The sequence below is a fragment of the Micropterus salmoides genome, unplaced genomic scaffold (assembly GCF_014851395.1).
Source record: "Micropterus salmoides isolate LMB-PRFRI ecotype aquatic unplaced genomic scaffold, ASM1485139v1 Ms_hic_scaffold_1, whole genome shotgun sequence".
Lineage (NCBI taxonomy): Eukaryota > Metazoa > Chordata > Actinopteri > Centrarchiformes > Centrarchidae > Micropterus > Micropterus salmoides.
Window position 1 is genome coordinate 19,051,496 of NW_024040040.1, and position 23,267 is coordinate 19,074,762.

Genomic DNA, 23,267 nt, shown 5'->3' on the forward strand with positions numbered 1-23,267 from the left:
AATTGCAATGCACTAATTCCCGGGATGATTCACGAGTCCTGCCCAGCCCTTATTTGTTAATAATTCTTAAAGTAGCCGGTTAGTCATACGTTTCCACAAAGACCTGCTGGCTCAGACTTATGGCTTGTAGGCTACTGCAGATGGCGACTGGCTTAAAACAGCGTGCTATATCTGATCACAGACTATTTGCATATCAACTAGGGCTGCGCTGTCGTTGATAGGCTGCTGCCACAGGCCTGATCAATACAAGCAGGTTTCTACACACAGATCCTGTAGAGTGAGACATGTGGAAAAGTAATTCATGTGGGGGTCTAGCTGGCAGTCAAATCGGGTAGGATGTCTTTTAAAAAATTGGATAATTAAATCACGGTGATTTAATTGCCTCTGGGATTGAGGGATGTATCAGAATATAGTCCTCCTTTTATTTGCCTGTTTTGCAGGATTTAGCAAGGAACTCGCTATTTATTAAACAGCGGTATGTGCTGCCTCAGTGTGCCTCATGGTTTTACTTCACTGACCCTCAGAGATGTGTCCCCGTCCAGTCATTTGCTTCCTCTGGCTCGGTGATATCTTAATTGTCAATCGTGTCATCAGACCAGCGATTCATTCACGGCGGCCGTGAAATTACAAGAATGCACCTTTACACTGCAAAATATATGTAGCTATGTATATAGCCTATCCAAAGGGGTTTCAATCAGTATTCAGGTGTATCCAAGTGGAATGAGCTCACCCTATCAGTGTCAAATAAGTAAATATTACAAAAACATGGACTTGTTTTAAAATAATTGTGACATAAGGTGGACATGTGTTTTTGCAGTGTAAGCTATTAATATTTGCATCATGAGTGAGCGCGACACCTGGCGGCAGTTGGGATTTTCTTTTAGTTCTGATCAAGCCAACAATGAATCCCAGAATCCGTTTCCCCTCTGCCCTGGCTCAAGCTGCAACTGCCTGCATCAGAAACAACATGTGGGAGTTCAGGGGAGGCAGGCTCTCTAACTCAGCTCAGTGTTTAAAAAGCAGAATAATTAACATGCATTTGCAAAGTAGCACCATTACATTACTTTCTCTTAACGCACGTCGTTTAAACATCGCGATAACTTGGTTGCCTCTCATGCCAAGACACAAATCAAGTCATGATTTGTCTCAATAAAACCAAAATGACTTCCCCGAAAAAATTTTAAAAAGCTGTAAGTTATTTTCCAAAACGACTTTAAGCTTATATAATCATAGCTTCACAAAGGTAGACAGTAAAAAAAAAAAAAAAGGAATTGTTGTTGGTACCACAGATGGAGTCATTTCGTTACTGTAACGCGTTACCGCCCAGCCCCGGTGCTGCTGGCCCGGGACTCCGAGGCTCTTTTCATCTCGACTCCAGTGCACAAACATACAGCTTAATGCGACTAGTGTTCCCCCTTTTATTGGGCTCACCATGGCGACCAAGTACTGGGCTCAGAAATGCACTCCCCATCAATGAAGGAAAAAGGAGTTAACCCGTGAGAAAAAAAAATAACCCCCAGCAAAAGTAGCAAGAAAACAGAACGACTTCTCCACAAATTCGGGTTAATGTGTGATAGATCCTTAGTTATGGACTTTGTCACAACTTTCAGACACTGGGGTGATTTTAGCTACTGTTAAATAACTGCCTGTGGCCAGATCTCTTTTTCTTTTTCTTTTTAAAATATGTCTTTTTAGTTTGAGTTTTCGTGACATTTCCTCGCTCATTCGCTCCCTGATGCGGTTCAAAACCAAAGCATAAGAAATAAAGACCAACCCGGTCAGCATTCATTAAACTCGCGAGGCTATTTATAAGCTTTGTCTGTCTTGATGCAGTTTAGAAGCTGTGGTCGACAGGCTGCTGCATATAAACTTTAAACAAACTTTACAGCGGCGAGATCGATTTATATTAAACGATTTCATATTGCACTTGCCTACGCGATCCCTCAGGAGGATTCAACCGAGGGGTCTCTCTCTTTCACTTACTCTCACTCCTTCTCGCTCTCTTTCTCTCTCTCTCACCCTCTCTCTCTGCTTAAAATGTGATTGATTGCACTTTTTTTCGGCGGACATTCACTACAAAACAACACAGCTTATCCATCTGCCCGCTATTTAAAAAAAAAAAAGCAAAAGAAAACAGCGGCGCGCGTAACGATTTTTAAGCATTCTGGTTAAAGCAACAACAAAATGACACGCATTTACGATTCGGGTTTAAATATTAGTTCCAGAAAATATGACTACGTGTCGCTGCAGAAGTAGACTGCAATGTCATTAAAGCAGCGAACAGTCTGTAAGGAAGCGTTTTACAGGCACAGTGGAGCAACGCGCGAGAAGGCGATAAACTCTAACATTCCTCAAGCGTATAAAGGAAATCCGCATAGATAATTGTTGACTTACCTTGTGTCCAAGAAAAGGGGAAATAGCTTCACATTGTTCATATGGAGCCTGTAAATGGTTATCTCCCTTTCCTACGACTCGGTGCTCCCTAAGATTTTCTTTCCTCTGCCTCAACTGAGCAGGAGCACTCCTCGGCTCCCGCTATTATTTTCACTAAAATATATGAAAATTTATGCAAATGAAAATCAGCACTAACTGTTCGTCTCTTGTTATACTTGGGGATGATTTTTTTCCTCTCCCCCCTTTCTTTCTTTTTTTGCATACAAAATAAATGAACTCCCCCAGCAGGGAACTTGGGGACCTTTTATAATAAGCAAATAAATAATAAACACATCATATATCAGAGAGCAGAGGGTTTTTTATCGCTGCACAGTGATTTCGGGGAGCATTTCTGAAATACCTTTTGCCTCTCCTTTTATTTATATATTCTATCTTTTTGTCATTTTGGGGGGTTATCTCGTGGAAGGAGCCCTCTTCTCTGCATTCTTACCCTTGGTGTCACGTTTCCGCTGGCCGCCTGAGACGCCCTTTCAAAGCGTACAGTGCCGACTGAACAGCAGTAATTTAGACCGAAATCCTCGCTGTATATTAATGAATAGAGGGCCCCATGGTTCTGGCCCCTAGCCTGCCTATTCAATGTAAACAAATCCACGAGGCTCCCTCGTTATGAGCCCAATCCAAATTAAATCCACTGCCATGAGGAGAGGGAGGGGTCTGGCATGGAGCACACAGCTACCTCACTGACTCATATTTGCCCTTAAATCCCTTTTTGCAATAAAATCTTTGCGTTGTCTTTGATTTGGGGAGCTTAGGGTTGAGTGTTCGGGGTTAACGAGTGACATGTAGCTCTAACCAATATACAAAATAAAGTGAATCCTGTCTGAAAAACACCTGCCACAGGCCTTGTTTTGGTCAGGTGGACTCAACAGGCTGCAGACACCTTGAACTCAGCTAATGGGTGTAGTGGGAGCTATATATCTGACACTTATCACCCATGGGTGCGTCCATGGGCGTAAGGGGTGCCACGCACTAACAAAGGAGCCATTCATCTCCCTATGTGGTCATCTTGAGGGATGGTGCGCATTTTAAGGACTATAGGCCTATCTATAATATTTTTTGTTGTTAAGCAAACGTTTCCAGCGCCGCCACCCTGCACGCACGAACCCCCCCCCAGGACTGCTCAATTTGCCTTGTTTTGGTTGCCACTTTCTCTTTCACTGTGCTTCTGTGAGGTTGCCTGTGCGCGGCGTTTCCGCATGGCAGCATCCCCGCAACCTTTGTGCGGTTAACTCCTGAGCCGCCGAGGAGCGAGGGCTGCGCCGGTTCAAGGCTGCTGTGCCTTCCCTGCACTCACACCATGACGCGCACTCCCTCTCTCTGCTGTGTTTTACACATGTATGTGCTGCTCTGAGGTTTAGGGTGCAGTGTCATGGTTTTTCTATAAACGAGCATGAGCCTGAGCGAGACTGTTTGACATTTACACGCTCATAAACAGTTTAACTTGAGCTGGTAAATTTCGTCAAACGCAGTTTTAAAAATGCTAATCGAGCCGTTTTAACAGACAATGCACGTCATCCATCCACGTAGGTTAATATAACAAGATAAAGCATGTACCATTTATTCATTAAGTCTTTTCCTGTATTTTTCATGGGTGGCCCAGAGGGAATTAAACCCCTAACCGAGTGCCTTATACACAATCAGGTCAGGCTACCAGATAATTATAATTGTTACCGATAGATCTTACAGTGTCAAATGCGCATGCAGGTTTTCAAACTCTCAATTCTTCGCATTAGTCCTGGGACAAGGATAACAGAAGATAAATCCATTTAAATACGCATTTTTATTTATTAAATAGAGATTATCCATCTGTTTGAGCTGGCACACATCTTGATAGCATGTATTTATATTAAAATGTATACTTTCAAACAGGTTTACTCATATAAATATAGTGGAAGGCATGTACTGTGGCAAAAAAATTAAAGCTTATCATGTTTGGCTCATGACGATCACAAACCAGAGGTCACAGTTTACCGCTTTTTTATTTACCCCTTCATCCCTGTTTGTGTACTTATATCTCAGTACTATTTACTACCAAGTTGTGTTCCCCGTTTTGTTTGGACTGCAATTAAAAATCAGCCAATTGGAACAGCCGGAAGGAGGGCTCGAGCGCCCGGAGCAAGGCTGGCGAGGCCTGCCAATCACACCCTGGGTAACCAATCAACGGGGACGCACGGGGGTAAACATCCGCGCGTCGTCGGAGCTGGAGAGGGGCGGGACTACGCGGCCTGTCAGGGAGAGGGAGAGAGAGAGAGAGAGATATAGAGAGAGAGAGGTGAAGAGAGAAAACAAGCGAATGAGAGAAGAGGCTCGCGAGCAGCGCCGTACACTGTTATACTGGATTGTACTTCAACGGGAGTTTGCGGTTTGGCAGGTTTATATACATCAAAACAGAACAAAGAGATAGGCTCTACAGTGCTATAAAAGAAGAGAGAGAAAAGAATAAAGCGAGGGAGAAATCTCTGCGACTGAATTACAAAAGAACTGAGGACACTGCTAATGTTTTTCACATCCAAAGGGGACGTAAACTGGGACTTTGTACCTTGTGGAGAATTTGCAAGGCTTTTTGTTTTTGCGACCACCAAAAAGTTTGTTTGGGACAGCGCTTTTTTTGCTGTATATTTTAATTTTAATGCTCACAATTTCATCCCAGTGCAAAACTTTCTGAACGGACTGCACATGGTTTCAAAGGGCTTTTGAACAACCTGGGATTTTATCGCCGCTATCCATGCACAATTGTTTGAACTAGAATGTTGTAAATACATGCGGATTTTATTCAGTTTTCCTGACAAGTTTTTGAAGCTGTTTTTTTTATTTTGCGTTTACGCGCTTCGATGGTATTTGCCAAAACCTACCCATACTTTTAAAGTTGAATAATTCATGAGATACAATTTGCCTACTCGAAAGAAGTGACTGTAAAAAGGGAGGGGGGTTATCCACAAACATATTCATAAGGGTTGACGGAATGGCCACCGCGGCTTCCAATCCTTATCTGGCCAGCAATAGCATCTTATCGTCCGGCTCCATCGTGCACTCTGACTCTGGAGGTGGCATGCAGCCGGGCAGTGCTGCGGTTACCTCGGGGTCTGGGGGCTACAGGGGAGACCCCTCAGTCAAGATGGTACAGAGTGACTTTATGCAAGGCGCAATGGCAGCAAGCAATGGGGGACACATGCTGAGCCATGCCCATCAGTGGGTGACATCCCTCCCTCACGCCGCAGCGGCAGCAGCAGCAGCCGCGGTCGCTGCAGCTGAAGCCGGATCGCCCTGGTCGTCGAGTCCCGTCGGGATGACGGGCAGCCCGCAGCAGCAGGACGTGAAAAACTCCGGCAGAGATGATCTGCATACGGGCACCGCGCTGCACCACAGGCCCCCACACTTAGCTCCCCACCAGACTCACGCCGGGGCTTGGGGGAGCACTACTGCGGCTCACATTAACTCCATATCCGGGGGGCAGCAGCAGCAGCAGTCGCTGATCTACTCCCAGCCGGGGTTCACTGTGAACGGCATGCTTAGTCCGGGGAGCCAGAGCCTGGTGCACCCGGGCTTGGTGAGGGGGGACACCCCGGATCTGGACCACGGCAGTCACCACCACCACCATCACCACCAGCATCCACATCACCAGCACCATGGCGGCGTCAACAGCCACGACCCGCACTCGGACGACGACACGCCGACCTCGGACGACCTGGAACAGTTCGCCAAGCAGTTCAAACAGAGGAGGATCAAACTGGGCTTTACGCAGGCGGACGTTGGCTTGGCTTTGGGCACCCTATACGGGAACGTTTTCTCTCAGACAACCATTTGCAGATTCGAGGCTCTGCAGCTCAGCTTCAAAAACATGTGCAAGCTCAAGCCTTTGTTAAACAAGTGGCTCGAGGAGGCTGACTCGTCCACCGGCAGCCCCACCAGCATCGACAAGATCGCGGCGCAGGGGAGGAAGCGAAAGAAGCGCACATCCATCGAAGTGAGCGTCAAAGGGGCTTTGGAGAGCCACTTCCTAAAATGCCCCAAACCCTCGGCCCAGGAGATCACCAGCCTGGCGGACAACTTGCAGCTGGAGAAAGAGGTGGTTAGAGTGTGGTTTTGCAATAGGAGACAGAAGGAAAAACGGATGACGCCCCCAGGAGTGGCACAGACGCCGGAGGATGTGTACTCTCAGGTCGGCAATGTGAGTGCAGAAACACCGCCCCCCTCCATGGACTGCAAAAGAATGTTCAGTGAAACATAGAACAGCACACAAGAATATTTTATATGAAATTAAACTGATTAAAAAAACATACAGACTATCGCCAAGATAGCCACATTTTTTTTGATACTGTGATTGTGAGGGAATATAAATGAGACTGCAAATGTGTTATCTATTTTTCACCAGAAAAAAAAGAAAGAGAAAAAAACAGCAAGCTTTCCCTTTTTCCTCCCAACCCCCCCTCAGAAAAACGCACCGTTAACCTTCTTCCAGGCCCTGAAATGTCTTAACCTAAAAGGTTCCTTCTGCTTTTTTCTTTCAGGGGCATTTTTTAGTAGATTACTTAAAAGATGCAAGTGAAGCGAGCGACCAGAGGGTGACAACTACAAGTTCATTCCACCAGGTAATTTTGGCGCATTAAAACACACCAAGAGGAAACCAAGTATTGTTTTTTAATATTTTTTCTCTTCCCCCTCCAAAAAATTCCCCCTTAATTATCCTGTGTTTGATTGAAGAAACAAAGGAGCAGGCATTTTGTATATTTAGAAATGGGACTGAAGCGCCTTCCCCCTCTCCATGTCTAACAATAACAGAGGGGACAAACTGCAACACAATGAATAAGAGTGACATCCACGAAGCTTCCATCGTGATTTCCAGCAAATCTATTTTTTTCCTGAGGTGGACTGCATGGTTTCGTTTACACACACACAGGGAGGATTGGGGATTCTGTTTTTCCTGTTGAGGCCCTCGTGAGCCCAGAAAGAATAGACAACCAGGACCAGGACTGTCCCCGCCTGATCTCAAAGATCACCTTCTTTTTTGGGGTTGTTTTTTTTGTTGTTGTCATTATTTAATGGACATTGACACCGTGAGTGGATTTTTCTCCCCCCTTTTTTCAACAAATAGAGCATAAGACATTTGAAAAGACTTCAACTGCACTTATTTGAGAAAAAAAAATCTGAAAATCTGTTGCCAAGTGTGACTGAGTGGGTGCTGTGGATATACTATTAATGCTGCCCTTTCTAAGCAGTGTTCTTTGGTAGGTTTTAATAAACAAAACTCTGTAAAGCCGGCAATATAGATCACTAGATCAGATACTGATCGGAGTTATTTACTTTATATTTTTCATCAGAATTACTTGTTTTAATATTTTATTCGGAATACATATGAATTATTCCAAACGGTAATTTATTCCCCCCCCCCCCCCCCCCCCCCCAGGAACTTGTGTAAGATGCTTTCCCCCTTTATTTTCTTGTTTTATTTCCATCATTTTTTATCTTATATTTTTGTTGTTGCCCTTATTTGTTTAATTTTTGTATTATCGTTTCTAAAGGAGCACAAATCATCATAAGCTGACATTGACCGTTGTTAGGTAATAAGGGTATATTTTGATGTGATAATTTGATTGTAATTTAATTTCAGTAGTGGTTCCGTACGAGCTGATTGAGACACAATAAATTTGTTAGAATGAAATGCACTCATCTTGTGTTTTGAAATTTATATTCTTATGGTAATGTGGGCTGTTTTTTCTTTTTTCCCCCTTTTTTTGGAAGAGGAATTACCCTGTGTGCTATTTTCTGCATACACAGCAGCAGAAGCTAATGAAGAAAATGGTGGACTATTGTCCCAGATGAAGCTGCCAGCTAATAATAACCTCCTGTAGAATAATTCAGTGCGGAGTCTGTTAGTGAAAATAACCTTAACGACCATAAAAGTCGGGGATTTTTTTATTTACCAAAATTTAAAAAAAAAAAAGACACGTCTGCGTATTAATACAGCATCTAACGTATTAGGAGCTCATATGTGACCGCCTAAGCTTGAGTAAATGTCCACTAGCGTTGTTCTCATCATCCCATAACTGTATATGACCATTTAAATGAAATATCGCGGTCAGCTGCAGGCCTGCACAATGAATGGCTCGTCTGTCTGTTTACATCTGCTGCCTCTTGAGGCCTTGGGCAAAAAGCAGGAGCCCTAACCTCAGCCTGCAGGATGGAAAACAGGCTCAATCTATATTTCGTCTAAAAAAAAGAAACGAAGAAAGTAAAAGAGAGCATCACATGCAAACTGATAAAAGACAGACGCGTCCATATTGTGTGAGCTGACGTATAGAGCGTCCTCACGTCCTGGCTGCATGTTATGTAATATTTACGTTGCAGCTGGTAATCGAGATGCAGCATCACATAACACTGACAAACACATAATTATTAGCCCGCGTTTTGAACGCCTGCCTAATGCGCACGTCAGTGACGCCAATGCAACAAAAACTGTCATTCGCAAAGTAATGTATTTACATTCATAGAAATAGCAACATTCAATTCACCGCTGCTTGCACGGCCGTGAATGCACGGCAAGACTCTCATAACTCCACCCACAAAACCTCAAACACCAGACCCACATGGCTCGCCAGGTGTGTTTTCCAGGTAGAGGGGCCGTAACTCGGTGAGCTGACATGTTTGTTTTAGGATTCGGGGCACTGGGTCAGAGAGCTTATTGATTCTGTCTGTCCAAAGCTGAGCAGCAGCTCACAGGCTCAGCCTCTCCACTGCTGCAGTTTACTGAGGATGGAGCAGTGAAGTGCTGTGTGACATGTCGGAGTGCTGCAGATTAATATCACGGTTGTTGTTTCAGCACTTTTGACAGGCCCAGAGTTTTCTTTTAATTTTTAACAGGAGCTAGAGAAAATCATATATTCAAACATTTTTCCTGTGAAGGGGCTGATAGTGCGCGTGTGCAGCCAAATGTGAGTGTAGGTGACATTGTGTCTTGTATTTTATTTCCTATAAAAATTCTACATCATATATCCCCTGTTTTAGCCGTGTTACAGGCAGTGTTATCATTTTATTTATTTATTTATTTTCCAACAGGACTACTTTTCGTCACGGCTGCAAGAGGCAAATGTGTTTGAAACTTTTTCTTTTCTTGAGTTGTCTCGGTCGCCTATTCAGCAAAACTCAACAAAACGTGTCCCCTCGCTGCAGGATTTGAATTTCGCGGATGATTTCCCATACTAGTTGCTTAGCAACTGAATTCAATGATATAGAGAAGTAGGCATCATTTTTCTTTGTCTCCATTAGCAAAAGTGGCAGCAGAGACGCGCTGTGTGTGTGCAGTCCTCCAAACTTTAGATTTGGCCATTTATTTACAAGTGTTTTAAAGGTATTTGCATGCACGTGTGACGTTTTAAAATGTAAGTACTCAAATCAAGACTAATTATGAATGAAATTATAATGCTAAAAGATAAAATGATAATAAGCCTTATAAAAGCTAAAGCACGTGCGCAGCGAGGCTGTACTTTCCCCTGATATTGTCTATACCTATGCTTCTTGCTCATTACGCATGCAGCTCCTGTGCTCCTCTGTGTAAAATCTAATGCAAAGTCACATGACGTGCTAAGATAAGCACCACGCGCAAGACCTTCACCACAGAGAGGAACACTTGGAAATTCCTCGTTGCTGTCCTAAGTTGACTATAAACACAATCCCTCACGGCAGACCGGTGCGTTTACATGTGGATCCCGAGAATGCACCCTTCAGAGCAGCCAGCAGCTCGCGGGGATTGTGCAGAAATGTCCCAAATCTAGTGAGAGATTCTGCCACAAAAAGAGTTTCAAATCTCATAATGGGTTTTGGTGCGCCTATTCTCCAACAGCTTTGCCTTTTTCATGGGTCTACAAAACCGTTTTGGCAGCAGCATGGGTGTGCGTGTGTAAGGCTGCACCGCATGCGCGCGTGTGTATACGTGTGTGCGCACCGGTACGTTGAGGCCCTAGGAGCCCTTTGCTTTCTCCTGCTATTGATTTAGGACGCCAAAGGCCCAACAGGCTCGTCGCGCCCATTCGCACTAATTAAAGCTGCTCGTTGTCACACCACTCTGCTCTTTAGGGAAGTGGAGGGACTCCGGATTTGTCCCATAAAACCCAACTTTTAATGCATAAATATTATGAATATTTAATATATGGCTGTCAACACCCAGCGCCCTTCAATCAGCCACTGACACAGATGTTGTAACCATATACATCCCATAAAAATAATTACACAGATATATTTTATACATCCGCCTAAGCAAATAATAGTCTTAATAATAAAACTATACGTCTGTTCCACTGTAACGTTTACATTATGGGTATATAATGATAGCTTTAGGCTCATGCCAACTTAAGTGTATTTAAATATTGGACTTTTATACAACGTTATATTGCTTTGTAGATATTATTTTAGGGTTGTAAATATATAATATGTCCAGAGTTGCATTTTCCTGTATAACACACACACACTTTAGTTCACTTTGTAATTATTTATAGACCTTAGCAACTTTTTATTATACCGGTAGTTATTATCTGTGTCTATGGTTGTATTAAACTAGCTTAAATACTCAAAATAAGATATAATATAAAATCCAATATAGGCCTACTCATTTTAGATGCACGCTTGTACTACATCATACTCAGTTTTTAAGTGCACTTACTCGCAGTAGTGGTGTAGTTCCACTGTACAGTATGTCACTTACACAGACTGCACCCAGTAAATATGGTGTCAGGCTCATCCTAACCTGGTGAAACCGTGCAATATACACGATAGTTCCCCCTTCTCATACTGTATTTACTCCACGTGTCGGGCGCATGAATATGGATTATTCTGAGCTGCTCTCCACGGGGAGCCTTCCTCTTCCACGTCCACATGGATTTATCTCTGCTGCAGAAAAAGACGCTCAGAAAAACATCCCTCTGTCTGCCGGTGACTGCTGACGTCTGATCATAATTATTACTGTTATTTTACAGTAAGTATTGTGGCTTGTTTCTTTGATTCATGCCTTATTGTGTAGTTATTGTGGTAACGCCACAAGCAAATATAGTTAGTTATTATTATTAGTTAGTTATTATTATTGTTATTATTATTAGTGGTATTGTTTATTGGTTTAATTGTGGTTATTTAATTTATATAATTTTTCCTGTTATTTTCGTTGGCACATGTGAGCGCATAATTAATACATAAGTTGGCCATTCATGAGTGTTAACAGCACCAGTAATTTATTATTATTATTATTATTATTATTATTATTATTATTTTTATGCAGGTTTATATATAGGCCAAAATATAAGCATTTACGGGGTATTTCTCTCTTCTTTGGACATCGGAATACAAAACAACTATAGCCTAAAACTGAGTACGGCATGTAAACAAAAGATCACCGTGGGCCTACATGTAAATGTAGCTTATCAAGTCTACATTCGTTTTTGTGGCCACAACAGGAAAATAAGAAGAAGAAGAGGAGAGAAAGAAGAGGAGGACGTTTTAAAATATGACGTGACTCTCGGGGGTTTCCTCTCTATAAATTGTGAAGGTCATGGTTTCCTGAGCAGGCAGGATGGATAGGTAGAGGAGGGGTGAATGGAGTCTGAAGGCAGCTCAGCCATACAGAGGTAATGTACTTCAGCATCTCATCTGCTTGTCTGCATTTCAAAAGCACATAAAGCCTGGTGGAGTCTGCTGGTTTTGCCCTCTCCTCTTCCCAAATGCCGATTTAACGCCTTTAATTCAACAACACGGGTCATTTTGTTAGATTTATTTCTCATCTGAAACACATGTATAACTGTCGAGCAGTTCCTTTTTACAAATATCGGTCATTTTATGTTAAAGTCAAGCGAGAGTAAACCTTTAAACCCTACTGCAAAAATCACATTGTAGCCTTTAAACTGCGCCCAAAAAGAGGGGAAATAATTTCCCTATAGGTGTTTATAATGCTTGTTGTTCTCATAATGTTCCGGTTTTGATTTAATGTAGGCCTATCTCCAAAATGGTATTTTGTATTTATTTCTTTGTACTTTGAAGAGATTTTCCCCGTTATATTATTATAATATTCCTGTAGGCTAATATTCACAATACTCTTATAATGTTCCTATTGTGTACCAATATGTGCGCTTATAACTTATAATATTCCTATAATATATCTCTTTTGGAATCTCTTTTGATATCGACTTACTAGGTTACTACATCTCCCTTTTCACGCATACAATGAAGGATTATAAATTGTCTTCTCTTAGGGAAGTTTTTGGCCGGAGAAATAATCCCGGTTGGGTCTGTGCTGTATGACAGTCCCCAGGGAGCAGCGTACTGCCCAAAAACACCCCTGCACGGATTCAGAAAATGAATAAAACACATCAGGTACATGATTCTGTGTGTGTGTGTGTGTGTGTGTGTGTGTGTGTGTGTGTGTGTGTGTGTGTGTGTGTGTGTGTGTGTGTGTGTGTGTGTGTGTGTGTATAAATTGTTTCGGCAGCTTGCTTGTGGTTGAGGTCGGTCACTAAACTGTCTCAGTCGTGTTCAAATTCATCTTTGAGATAGATTTTGTGTGTTTTTGGAGGAAAGGTTGCAGCAGTAGGTAACAAACAGGCCCGCAATAAGACACCGATGCTGAATTTCTTTACTGCATGGATGGTTTGCAGCATACTTACCATAAATGAGTTGCTCAGAAAATAGTTTTGTCTATCATTTGTTTGTTGCGGTCAGGAAACAACCCGCAACAACAGAATAACGCAAATAAAGGTGTTTAAACTAGTTTATTCACGTCTTTCTTTCATTAGACTTACTAACACCAGAAATTATTTGATTATGATTAAAATAATAATTCCTATAAATATTATTTCCGCAATAAAATACTCCATGCGGGTACAGTAGCCTACCTCTAGAACCCAGACATATTCACTCTCCTCTTGTTTTGTTTTTTTACTGAAACACACAGGAGTGAATCTCTCCTCTGCAGCTTCCCTGACCTTACAGCGCCACCCAGTGGCCGTTTGAGCTGCCTCCACAATTCAAACGCTGCTGTCATTATCTCCACTGGAATCAACTGCCATAATCAAAGTAAAATAATGAAGATGACATTTAGATGTGTTTCATGTTTTGAACATTTCGATTTTGCAAAGGTTTGTAGCCACTTTACATGTTTTTAAAGACAGTGTGTGTCATTTTAAGGCCATTTTAAGGAAGTCTGCTTCAAAAATCATATTTGGTCCTGTATGAAAATAGCTAAGATGAAAATGTTGATCATTTAATTAATTCATAGTCTGTTTACTTTAATTTAAAACGATATACTTTCACTTTTGATTACTATAATGCAGGTTGAGTTCTAACTTAATTTATCCTTAAAGTCAAGTGGATGAATAACATGACTTGTTTAGATTTTTATTTCATTTGTTCAGTTCCATACATATTGCCGCTGTCCAGCGAAAATTATGCATCTCCAAAAATTTTACTTTCCATGAGCTAAAAACAGCCAATGATCCAATGGGTTTTTAAATTTCAACCCACTTATTCCATGGATGTGTGTGAAAAGTTCAAAATCATTTTACTGGACTGCGATATGTTAGTCCAACAACTGATAAGTTTGCCATTTTAAGTCACACATGCTCTGTTACCTATGAATATCATTTCATAGCATTGTCCTCTGGCCCTTGGCTTAGGCGGGGTTTTGAGGATATCTTTGATGGCTATAGGTTTGCCTTTTTTTTTTTACTGATGTTGGAATTGCATTTTTCTTCCTTTTTTTTGCTGTGTTACAAGGTAACACAATACAAGAAAGACACATTACGATTGTTGCACTTTTTCATTTTCAAATCACATAATAGAAACTCCAATGCAGACAAAACCTTAACCTTCTTGTGTGTCTGTCTGTGAAGAACAGATGTTTCTTTATTTATTGTCCAGGCTTGTTGCTGTAGGAGGCTCAGGCAGGAGAACATGCAAATTATGCTCTAAGTGAGGTAAAGTCTTGCCAAGTTGTTCTTGCATATGTTTATATTTTTACTGGAGAGCCTCCATAACATCGGTTATTCTAAACATACTCATTGTAGCTTTCCAGTGAAAATCTCCAAATTTGGTGATTTAAAATGTTTCTGATCAACTGAAGGACTAAGTGTTCCTTATATCAATAACACAACACATAAGCTGAGAGTATTTTTCTACTTCTTAAGCTGAGAACAACATTTTAAAAGAATGCATGGCTGAAAACAAAGCTTTTTTTTCTTAGCTCATGAAAAATTTACTTTTGGGAGATATGTGTTTTTCCTAGGACAGTGAGAGCTTGCTTGGCTCACAATTCTCATATACACTATTTTTGAATTCACCTTAATTGGTTTCCTGCAGAACTCTGTTGTGCAACATTTCTATTTTCTGTGCAGTTTTTGTCTCAGATTCACCCCAAGCACGCTCCATTCAGTCTCAGCATCTCGTTTCAGCCAGTCAAACCGCTGGGGTTAAACACGCGCCCCTCCTGTGCTGACGATCCCAATAAAAGACGCCGGCCCTGCTTTATTGGTTGCCATGGGAACCAGGAAGCTAGTTAGTGATCTTTCACATCTTCTCCTGTTGTTTATTTGTGTGACTTGAAAGACGGCTTTTCATTCAGTGCACATGTGTTTGGAAAGCACCGTACAAAAGCTGCAATACTTACTGCGAGTAAGGCTAGTTTGTTGATGCTGATGGTATCCATAATCACTTCCATGGGTGTTATTGCTATAAGGGAGCATCTAGTGTAGTCTCACATGCTATATTTTAGTTGTAGAAGAAGGAAATAGATGGTTTAGTAAGGTGAAAGTAGGAAAAACAGGACACTGATTGACTTGCAAACATCAAGTAAAAGTATAAACAACAAATATATCAAAAGTTGGTTCACTTGTGTTTGTACATTTACTCCTTCTTTCAAGCTGGCTAACATGAGTTTGGCAATATGGTACATTTCAAGATTCTGTAAAGCAGCAATTCTTAGGTGTCAGAGTTTCCTAGAAATACAGTAAGAACAAAGATGCATTAAACAGAAATACTCTTCAGAACAATGTTCCCACAGGGACTTTCTCAAGCCCTAGTGGCATGACTGGCATGTGTCCATAAAGTTATCTTTGAAAAACTTGACCAGTGAGCGTAAGTGCAGACCGTGATGTAAAACTTCTTGTTCCCTACCCATAATCCCTCTCAACCGAGAATTGAACCCAGGCCCACCCCGCATCCAGCCGGGCCTGCATCTTGCAGTGTGTGCTCCGTAGCTTCCAAAGCCTCGTGTCAAAAAGCTGGTCTGCGTTTCAAAGGAATGGCAAACATTCGTGGAGACTGAAGCCTGCAGCCGCTGACGGGCCGGTGCCAACAATCACTGTTTATGTTGGCTCCGAGAGCGATCGTACAGAGAGAGGGATTCAGAAGTTACCAAGTAATGACTTGGTAACCTCGAAAAGTAGAAAAGGAGAAGCGGTTCTCCGAACACGTGCCAGGACTTTCTGCTTATGAGCACAAACATCACACGGAGGATGACTTCTTTCTTAAACAGAGATTCTAAACGCAAGTGTTTGTAGTTTTGGCTTTAAAGGTAATGCTCTGAGGCGTTTAGCACTTTGCTGATGAGTTTGACTGTCACATTTTGAATTTACCTAACTGAGAACAATAAGATCAGATATCTCTTTGCTTTCTGGGATAGTTGATAATTCACAGTAAATCATATACGTGTGTTACAAGCATATGTGTGAGTGTGTGCCCTGTTTTATCCCAGCAAGCGTCCCAGGTGGTGACGGATCTCAGCAGCAGATGGATCGATGGTCGGGGAGAGATGCAGGGGTCGGTCGGTCCTCAGGGGTCCGCCGGTGACATCTCCTGCTGCAAGTCGCCGGCCGACCGCCAACCCGGGTCACCCATCCCAGCAGGCCATTCTCTCTGGCAGCAGTTACCAAGGTGACAGCATGTCAGCGCAGCCCCGCAGCACCACTGAGGGCGGGAGGGTAAGGCGGAGGGGAGCGAGAAGGGAGCCCGATGCATCACCAGCTCTGATGGGTTTGTCAATACTGTTTAGATCCAGGGGGAGCCGGGCCTGCTGGGGCACACACTGGGCCCCTCCCAAGACTAGCACACACACACACACACACACACACACCCCTCCCTACCTGCAGACACACAAATATATCCTACAAACAAGCATGTACAAAAATAAGCATTGATGTGCATTTTGGCTTAGAAACAGTTGCACACACAAACACACACACATAGCAAAGTGTCTTAAGTTAGTTTCTTCAAGACTTAACCTAACCTTAAACACAACCACTACATGTCTAACCCTAACCAAAAACAAGTCTTAGCACTAGCATTTAATAGTTTACCTTGTTGGGACCTACTTTTTGTCCCTAAATAAGAGGAGAGTCCCCACAGTGTGATCACAGCACATACACAAAACATACATTCACATAAGTAATCTCTGTGTGCAACACAGTATTTTGTGCTGAGAAACACACACACACAGGTTTTATTTAGCGTCAGCAGATTTTCATTTTGCCACAAATATACAAGAAAGACATGAAACATGCACTAGTTCACATTCATGAACAAATATACGAGCACATTACATTGATTCCCTAGAGACTTACCCACCAACCTTAACCAAAACCACTATATGCCTAACAACACCCAAACCCTAAACCCACCAAAAGACATGTTCCAGTTCCCTAGTACATACACTCTAAGCGGGCTTTGAGTATGCAGTATGCTCACACTTCTGTAGAAAAGAGACAACTTTGTCATACCTCCTCAAAAAATGATCAGTATGCAGATTAAAACTTGTTCTGTTGCTGTAAACTATTGTCCCTTTACGCAAAGCACAAATGGGTTTTACTCACAGCTTAAAAAAAACAAAATATAACATAACATTACATACATATTAAATATTTGTAAAAAAGTATCATTCCGTCAGATGGTGCTCACATCGTATAATTTCTTGTTAGCATAAAACAGTAAAGTGTGTGGATTTCTAACTGCAAAAACAGAGCTATAAAGATATGTAGCATAGAATTGGGACACAGCTCATGTCTTAACCCTGATCTTGTGGGGACTTGGTTTTGTCCCCAAATGGAAAGGAAGTCCTTACAATGTTAGTGCGTTGACAGGTTTTTGTCACATAGAGGTACACCTGCAAACACACACTGGCATGCACACAAACATTCCTATAATTGTACTGCATGTAAAGATTTTGGCGTAGAAACACACCTTACACTTACACATACACCCCTACAACTGGATATGCACTAATATTTTGTTGTGGTCTTTTCCACATTTGAGCAAAGGAAAAAAGATACACATGAAAGACAAGGAAACTAAGTACATTCTCTCATTAGCACGAACACACACACACACACACACACACACACACACACACACACAGCCATTCGCTCCTGGCAGACTGATTGTTTGAGGAGACTGCATGGATGCGTGGATTAAGCTGTTGATGCAGGAGTCGAGAGCGAGCTGGCAGATAAAGATTACTGTACTGCGTGCTGCAGGACCAGGGAGAAAGAGAGAGAAGGAGAGTGAGGTGAAGGAAGAGAAAGCACGCTTGGGCCATCTGACTCTGTATCTCATTAACCAAAGCGAGGGGGGGATTGGAAAAGCAGTATCAGCCACGTTTGGCTCAGAGGGGCTTGCAGTGTAACCATTTCTAGACCATGGATTTAATAGATTACTAATGATCGGCCACAGGTATTTCCAAGTTAGACATTAGAGGCGGATGCCCAAAATGAGATCACTTGCTAATCCGTACATTTCCACCTCTGTGATTCTTGAAACCTTTGATATGTGAATAAGAGCAGGGTATATATATATATATATGTTTGGATTCAAAGCAGTTAGCATCAGGATGTATGGAGGAAGGTTTACAGCAAATATCGTGCCGCTATCTCAGCGTGGCGAGTTGTTGCAAGTGCAGAAGAAGAAGGTGTTATATATGGAGCGCTCATGATTCTTCGTAGGCTCTATATCCAATCTGACCAATCCTCTTAGCAAGAGAGAGTTGAGCTCTGCCCTCCCCAGAGAAGTTTCTTTTTCATTCAACCTATTATGTCAATGTTTAATGCTTAAGGAGGGAGAGGAGAGAGGTAAAAACATTCTGACTGTAGCCCTGGCAGAGCTTGTTTGCAACTAATACCAGAGTGATGAACGGTTGCTGTCAATTTCTCATGCTTGTTTTCTTCCCCCTTCTTCCACAGTAAATGTGAGCTTCATGGCAAAGACTGATTCTGACTTTAACAATTTCATGTGAGCGGCGCCTAAACGCTCATCTCTGCGCCGGCAGAACACGACTTACACATTAGCAAACACAGAGGTTGCTTGTACTCAAACACGGGCGCCATTTGAATGGCTTCCGCCTCCGTTTAAAAGCTTTGCTCGCTGAAATAAAAGTAATTAATTGGTGTTATACACCAAGGACATAATTATCTTTTCCAGTAACTGGCACATATTTAATTACCAGTAATTGTTCCCCGAGCCTTGTTCAAAAGTGTTGCGCGCCAGACAGTTCTTATATATTATACACTAATCCTGCACTTGATACTCAGTCAATTAGGAAATGTGTGTCAAAGAGCAATCATGTAAACAGCATTGTGGAATACACACATCCTTCTGAGACTCCTATGTGGGCCTTCATTGGTGTCCTCACACACACACACACACAAACACACGCACACACACACATCTGTCTCACTGCTCTGCACTTTGTTTCCCCCTAAGGGTACAATTCCCTACCTATCCCATTTCTTCCCAAGGTGTTAATGCCTGCCAGATTGGAGGAAAGTAATTTGAGATCATTTCGCAACAAAGGCCGCAGATACTGATTAACACGGTGGCTACTTTCTAGCCAAGTGGCGCAGTCCCATTTAAAAAAGCGTCAGGAGCTAAATTTACTCCCCTGTGCCTTGGGTTGTGTGGGGCCAGAGGCTGCAGCGGGGCCCTTGAACATGAGAACAGGGTTTAATAAGTAAACAGGAGAGGCAGAGAACAGTGCTTCTGATCAGAGCTTATTTGCTCAGCCAAGCCCCTGGTACGCGCTACTAGCTGATTAGCCCTGCCGATTGTACCTTGTAATTGCAGTGCCTTGACCCCCTCTAGGCAAATATTAGATTTTAGTGGTTTAACCTTTCCAGTCGTCAGAGCGGGGTAAATTGCCCAACCAGATGTTAAGGAGCCCAGCGGTAGTCCACAGCCCTTCTGATCAGCAGGGAAAAAAGCTAGCAGATTGAACCTTTTCTTTTTAATATTGTCTCAATTTCCTCTGGCCTTTCAAGCTGATTTTTCGCAGCAGTTTTCCTTCCCAGAGACATGGTCATACTCCGATCCTTATCCCCTCCACTGATGTCAGGTTACAAGTGAGACATATTATTTAAAATCAGTCCAGTTGCAGTCATTAGCCGGGGACAAATGATCAATGAAAAGATCAATGATAGATATTAACCTAGCAAGTAGTCCCTCAGTTCAATCACTCCAGTAATTTGTCACCTGGTGAGGTGCAACACATCCACTTGAACAGGTCTCTTTCCAAATGCTATGGGAGAAAAAATGCTGCATTGTTACAAATAAAGAATCCGGCTTGCACAGTTGCTCACTATCATTAAAATGCACCAAATGTTTTTGCAGTTGGTCATTGTGGAAAAATAGATTTGAATGTCTCATTTCGGAAGAAAACAGCAACTGTTACTATTATCAGACTCCTTTCCTCAGCTTGAATTATTACATTTCAACCAAAATAGTTTGCAAACAACTGCCAAGACTTCTGTGGTCAGATTTTGATTACAACCCCTTTCACCAAAAAAAAACAATGAGATTCATTTTTTCCTTTAGTCGTCCAACGCAGCAAAGAGGGAAGATTCCCCTGTAAGTATGCTGCATCTGATAAAGAACAAATTGCAGACAATGCAACAGGGTGTATATGTCATCAAGCTGCCTCACATTCCAGCTCTGAGCCGAACACGAGGTCAAACAAGCAGCAATTATACAATCCCATTCCTCGGATAAAAAGCATTATTTTCCGCCAAATCCCTCTCTGTAATAAGGACGTGATTGATGTGCGACTGCATGCGAGAGCTCGCTTGAAGCGTACGTCCAGATGAAATGGAAACAATATGAAAACATTCTCTGAAAGGATGGAATTTCCCCGACTTTTAAGATCCAGCCCGGCATTTTAAAAATTCACCCAGATATGTAAATCTCCCTCTACCGCAAGCCAAACAGCTGTGCCTGGTTTCGATCTTTCTTTGCAAACCCGTAGGTGTCTGTGTAGCCAAAACAGAAATTGGAGGAGGTCACAGACACTGCTGGTCATATTAACATAAACCTCCATCCCTGCTTCAAAATATAACCTTCTAATTTATAATCTTAAATGTGCAATACCCTTAGAACTTGACTACTGCAGGGAAAGTGTATTTGGTGTCTTTGTGCCTTTTCCCAATGGGTGGTTTCTTTGTGTTCATGCTTTCACACATGCATGTTTGAGTCTGTTGGCCTTTAGGGAATCCTGCTGTCTTGAGAGTGCGCTTTTTTAGAGACTGAGACCATTATGGGAAACACTGTCGGACAGGATGGGACTGGATAAGGATGTTTTTCTTGGGTCATTCCCAGCCATTTCCAGAGATCTTGGGTTTCTCTCCATCCAGTTTGAGATCCAGATTCACTTCCTCCCCGACAGGCTGGGCAGGGCTGGCAGTTGGATCTCCAGGCCCCCTTTCACCCCACATGTAATAGTTTCCTTCCTCCCCAAGCCTCTCACCTGAAAAAAGAGTCGGATGGAAGACGGAGAGGAAAATAGTCATCTTTTTATCCTAGAGATGGACTGAAGTAACCCCTTCAGCTGGAGAGGAAACCCAATACTGCCTCCAGCTCGCCGTCTGGGGGGACAGAAAGGAGAGGGCAAGGGGAAAAGGGGGGTAACCAAAGTGGTTCCATGTGAGACATGGAAGTGAAGTCTGGGAAAGACAGGGATCGGCACCCTGAACCTTTTACTTCCTCCCCTTTCCAGAATCAAACCACCTCAAAAAGTCCCATCCTTTGGTCTGGACATGGTGAAATGGGCCCGATCACCAGCATCACTCTGGACACTGAAGAGAAACAAGTCTGCTCTTTATTATTCTAATTCATGCTGCTCGGTTCTATTCTAAAGACCTTCAAATCCATTCTGTTCTATTCATATACTGTGTATGGTTCGGGAGTATAAACCTCTTCGGTCCATCCTCACAAGAAAACGGTCATACACGCTTGTTACGACCCCTATTAATGGTTTTTGTTAGGCCAAAACCTCAAGTAGCGGAAGCAGTCAGGTGACGTAGTATAAAGAGTGATAAGTCTGTGGAAGGAGGTGGTGGGGTAGATGAATATTCAAGTAAACTCAGGACTTTTACTCAAGGGACTGAGGTTTGAGCCTCGTGTTAAGAAAGTCGAAGTTGACATATTTAAAGTTTTAAATTAAATTACGTTTCATAGGTGACTTTCTTCACTTACATATTGTATTTATTTTAACCAAAACCATGGTCTTTTCCTAAACTTAACCAAGTAGTTCTGTTGCCTAAACCTAACCAAACTGACACGGTGACTCACTCAAAGTACTTAAGGTTGCCTGGTACTTGTCAGCGCTACATTGGGACAATTGACAATCGACAATAAATATGTGGATGTGTTGACCTAGTAGGTCCCCTAGATCTTCAGGAAAAAGTTAGCTAATACTGCATCACATCAAAACCAAGAATTGGACCTGTATTCAGGTACACAGATGCAGCTTCCTGATGATGTAAAGTCGCTTTCATATTTAAATGACACACTCTTTAAACCTTAACTTTTAAGCCAACATGGACAAGAATACAGAAAACTTGACATTTGAACATCTACAATTCTGCCGAAGAAAATCGTGCGCTTTTATCAAAAGATCAGACCAGAACAACTACTAAACCCTTGTTTTGCCAAATACAGCTTGCAAGTTCAAGACTGAACTTTCAATCTCAGCTTTTAAAAGCCAACGTTGCTGAAGAGTTGTTGCTCATGCTCAGAAAAATGAGAACTTGTGTTACAACTGGGCAAATTCTACCTGCAGAGTAAGACAGTGTGATAGAATCAAACTGCTGCAAAATGGACCCTGTGGTGAGAATGTTTTGTCTAATATTAATACAGACTTAATCCAATACTTTGACTGCAGCAAAACTGTATATTCTGTCTATTGTTTGTCTATTTGCATTTTATTTAATTTAATTTTACTAATGTATTTTATTGTCCTGTTTATTTTGTTTATTTAATTTAAAATATGTTAAATTAACTTATGTTGGTAGTTAAAGCATTGTATATTGCCTTTGTGCTTTCCGTTTCTGTGCTTTTTCTTTTTTTGTGTCTTCTTTTAATTTTTATTTTGTTCTATTCTAGTCCCTTGTATTCTTTGCTGTTTTATACTAGAATTCTGTTCTACTCTGCACTGCTCCCTTTTTTATTTCCCAAATCTTTACATTTTCATTTGCCCTCTTCTATTATGCTCTACTTTTTCTTTTCTGTTCTTTTCTGCACTGCTAGTTTATTTCTTTCCAACCTTTGCTGTTTTTCTATTTTATATACTTTCCTACTTCCTTATGTGATCTTTCGTTTGTTTCATTTTTCTATTTATCTCTCATTCAGTTGTCACTGTCAATTCTGCTGTATTCTACTATACTACTCACTTTGCTTTGGACATTTAATTCTCTTTATTTGCATTTTGTGCTGTTCAGTCTAATTCTGTGCCCCTTTTTATTCTATTCAAACTGTGCAATTCTATTAGAGTCAGTCACAGTCAGCTCGTTCTGTTCTACCTGACTGTT

At 42.0% G+C, this 23,267-nt stretch overlaps 1 protein-coding gene across 1 annotated transcript; it reads left to right on the forward strand.

Moving 5' to 3' along the window:
* Positions 1-4,726: 4,726 nt before the first annotated feature.
* LOC119904818 (POU domain, class 3, transcription factor 3-B) lies at positions 4,727-7,833 on the forward strand. The gene is made up of 2 exons (XM_038721503.1): positions 4,727-6,622; positions 6,963-7,833. The coding sequence occupies exons 1-2, from the start codon at positions 5,417-5,419 to the stop codon at positions 7,059-7,061; spliced, it is 1,305 nt and encodes a 434-aa protein (XP_038577431.1). The 5' UTR covers positions 4,727-5,416; the 3' UTR covers positions 7,062-7,833.
* The last annotated feature ends 15,434 nt before the right edge of the window (positions 7,834-23,267 follow it).

Coding starts and splice junctions, on each gene's coding strand:
- LOC119904818 (XM_038721503.1), top strand. CDS start 5,417: ATGGCCACCGCGGCTTCCAATCCTTATCTGGCCAGCAATAGCATCTTA. Junction 6,623..6,962: donor TGTACTCTCAGGTCGGCAAT/GTGAGTGCAGAA, acceptor TTTTTCTTTCAG/GGGCATTTTTTAGTAGATTA.